This window comes from Lactuca virosa, chromosome 5, assembly GCF_052849685.1.
Source record: "Lactuca virosa cultivar CGN04683 chromosome 5, Lactuca_virosa_CGN04683_v6, whole genome shotgun sequence".
Taxonomy (NCBI): Eukaryota; Viridiplantae; Streptophyta; class Magnoliopsida; order Asterales; family Asteraceae; genus Lactuca; species Lactuca virosa.
The window spans coordinates 355,781,985-355,784,325 of record NC_136430.1 but is presented as its reverse complement, the minus strand read 5'-3'; the positions used below and the strand labels follow the sequence as shown (position 1 = coordinate 355,784,325).

The 2,341-nt window shown below is 43.4% G+C and overlaps 1 protein-coding gene across 1 annotated transcript; it reads left to right on the top strand.

The window, feature by feature from the left end:
* The first annotated feature begins 597 nt into the window (after positions 1-597).
* Positions 598-1,662, top strand: LOC145113464 (uncharacterized). The gene has a single exon (XM_079049555.1). The coding sequence runs from the start codon at positions 598-600 to the stop codon at positions 1,660-1,662; it is 1,065 nt and encodes a 354-aa protein (XP_078905681.1).
* Positions 1,663-2,341: the final 679 nt, after the last annotated feature.

The following is a 2,341-nucleotide window of genomic DNA, read 5'->3' as shown; positions in this document are numbered from 1 at the left end:
TACCCACACGCCACCATGGTAGGTTTGCCTCAAGTGCCACTATTTGTGTAACCCCCACCGATCTTCACCCCGTTTGTACAACAGACACTAAGTTCAATCCCTGCACTGTCTCAGCCGCAAGCCACAGGGGCGCAGACCTCGACCAACCAGGGATCCGGTTCTTATGGATTCGGCGTTCAGTTGTCAGTAGTATCTGAATTCAACCCCTTCGCAGTAGCCACTCAATCGTTTAATCTGTACACGCAGCAGTACACAAGGGCAAACCCATATATGGCTCCCCCAGCGGGGCAATACAGAATCCAGCAATTTGGATTGCCGCTAAACCTACATTAGTATCAACCGTACATCTCGTCGGCGTCCATGCATAATCAGATGTACGCAAGCCCCTATCAGATGCAAAAACATATGGCCTATGGCGGTACGTCATACTCATACATGGACAACCCTATGCGAAGTGCAAGCTCTAATTTCAGCCATGAACTGCTACAATACGAGATCCCGCACACTGCGATGATCCCGAACATGCCAAAGTATGACGGTACTACAGACCCAGACGACCACATCGATAACTACTAGTGGACGATGACATCTATTAAGATGGATCGTCGCTTCACGTGCACTTATTTCCCCTGCACCTTAATGGGAAATGCAGGCAAGTGGTTCAAGTCTCTAAGGCCAGGCAGTATCTCGAGTTTTGAACAGCTGAAATACCTTATCCTCAACAACTTCATGCAGTTGAGGAAAGGAAAAGGGGACGCCGACTCTGTGATGGCGTGTAAACAAAAAGAAGGAGAATCGATTCGTGACTATTATGATCGATTCATGCTAGCTACCTTGAATGTTCCAGGACATGAAGAGTTCCTGATGACAGACGCCTTCGCCCAAGGTCTACTTCCTGGACCCCTATCGAGTAAGATGCAAGGAACAGTCCCCAGATCCAGGGATGAACTCAAGTTACATGTGGAGAAATACTTGAGAGAAATCGAAGGGGAAGAGCGAAAGGAGGCCAATCTCAAAGCTGTATCCAACACATACATCATGCAAGAGGAAGCGGCATCCCGGCCAAGCTTAGCCCAACAAGAGAGGCAAGATGGCAACGAACAGAGGCACAATCGCCATTCCAGGCACATGTCACGGAGGTATAGACCGTTCAATATGGATGATAACAGGAGTAGTCATAACGATGTCCATGCAATCAACAAGAATACAACAAAGGAGAGCAAGGACAAGACCAAGTTATGTGAGTATCATAAAAGCAAAACTCATGATACCAACGAGTGCACGGTATTGAAGCGGGAAATTGACGAGAAACAACTAGTTGGAAACATAGTCGACATAGAAAAAGATCCCAGGGCCAAATTTGATGAGGATAAGTACCAGCCTAAGAATCAAAAGGATCGGGGAAAGGACCACGAAAGGAGGGCAGGGATACTTACCATCACAGGGCCCCGCTCATGTAGCAACCGCCAGAGCCAGCACGTAGGCGCAAAGATATACCATCAAAACATCCTCAACATAGCATTTTCAATGAAGGACCCCAGGCCAGAGCACTGGGATCTAAATGACCCATTGCACATCACCGGTTTCATTAGCCAAAACCGTGTTGAACAAGTGTACATCGATACCGGAAGTAGGGTCAACATGATTTATAGTGGTGCTTAAATATGAGCCAAACCCTTAAAATTAGGGTTTTCATGCCTAGAACGTACGCCCTACGTACAGATATACACCCAGCATAATAGGGCACGCCCTAGTACGCTCTGCGTACACACGTACGCATGGCGTACTCCCCCAACACTCAAATTACGAAAATGCCACTAGGGCCCTCATTGTACTCTTTCTTTTACTAAGGGTTCAAATTTCAATATAATTAACTTATAGGATCAAAATTAGAAGTACCTCATCATCGGGATGTTACACTAATCTTTCTACATGTCTTTGAAGGTTTGTATTATGATCGGGTAAACTTCAAGTATGAACAAGAAATGTAAAACTTATCTAAATGGAATAATCAACAGAAAGTAAATAACACAGAGGTTCACCAAATGTTCCTTTCACCAAGAAAAGAGGTTTTGTGTTCACCAAGAAGACGGGGTTTGCCACAACGACAATTGACACAAAGCCATGAACTAGCACATGGCCTCTCTACATTAGAGTTTTCCCTAATGTAGTATATATACTAATCTATACATGTATATCCCTTGATTTACAGGATTGTATCTAATCTATACTAAGAACTGATCTTATCATAAAGATACGGGATCTGATATTATATATATATATATATATATATATATATATATATATATATATATATATATATATATATATATATATATAA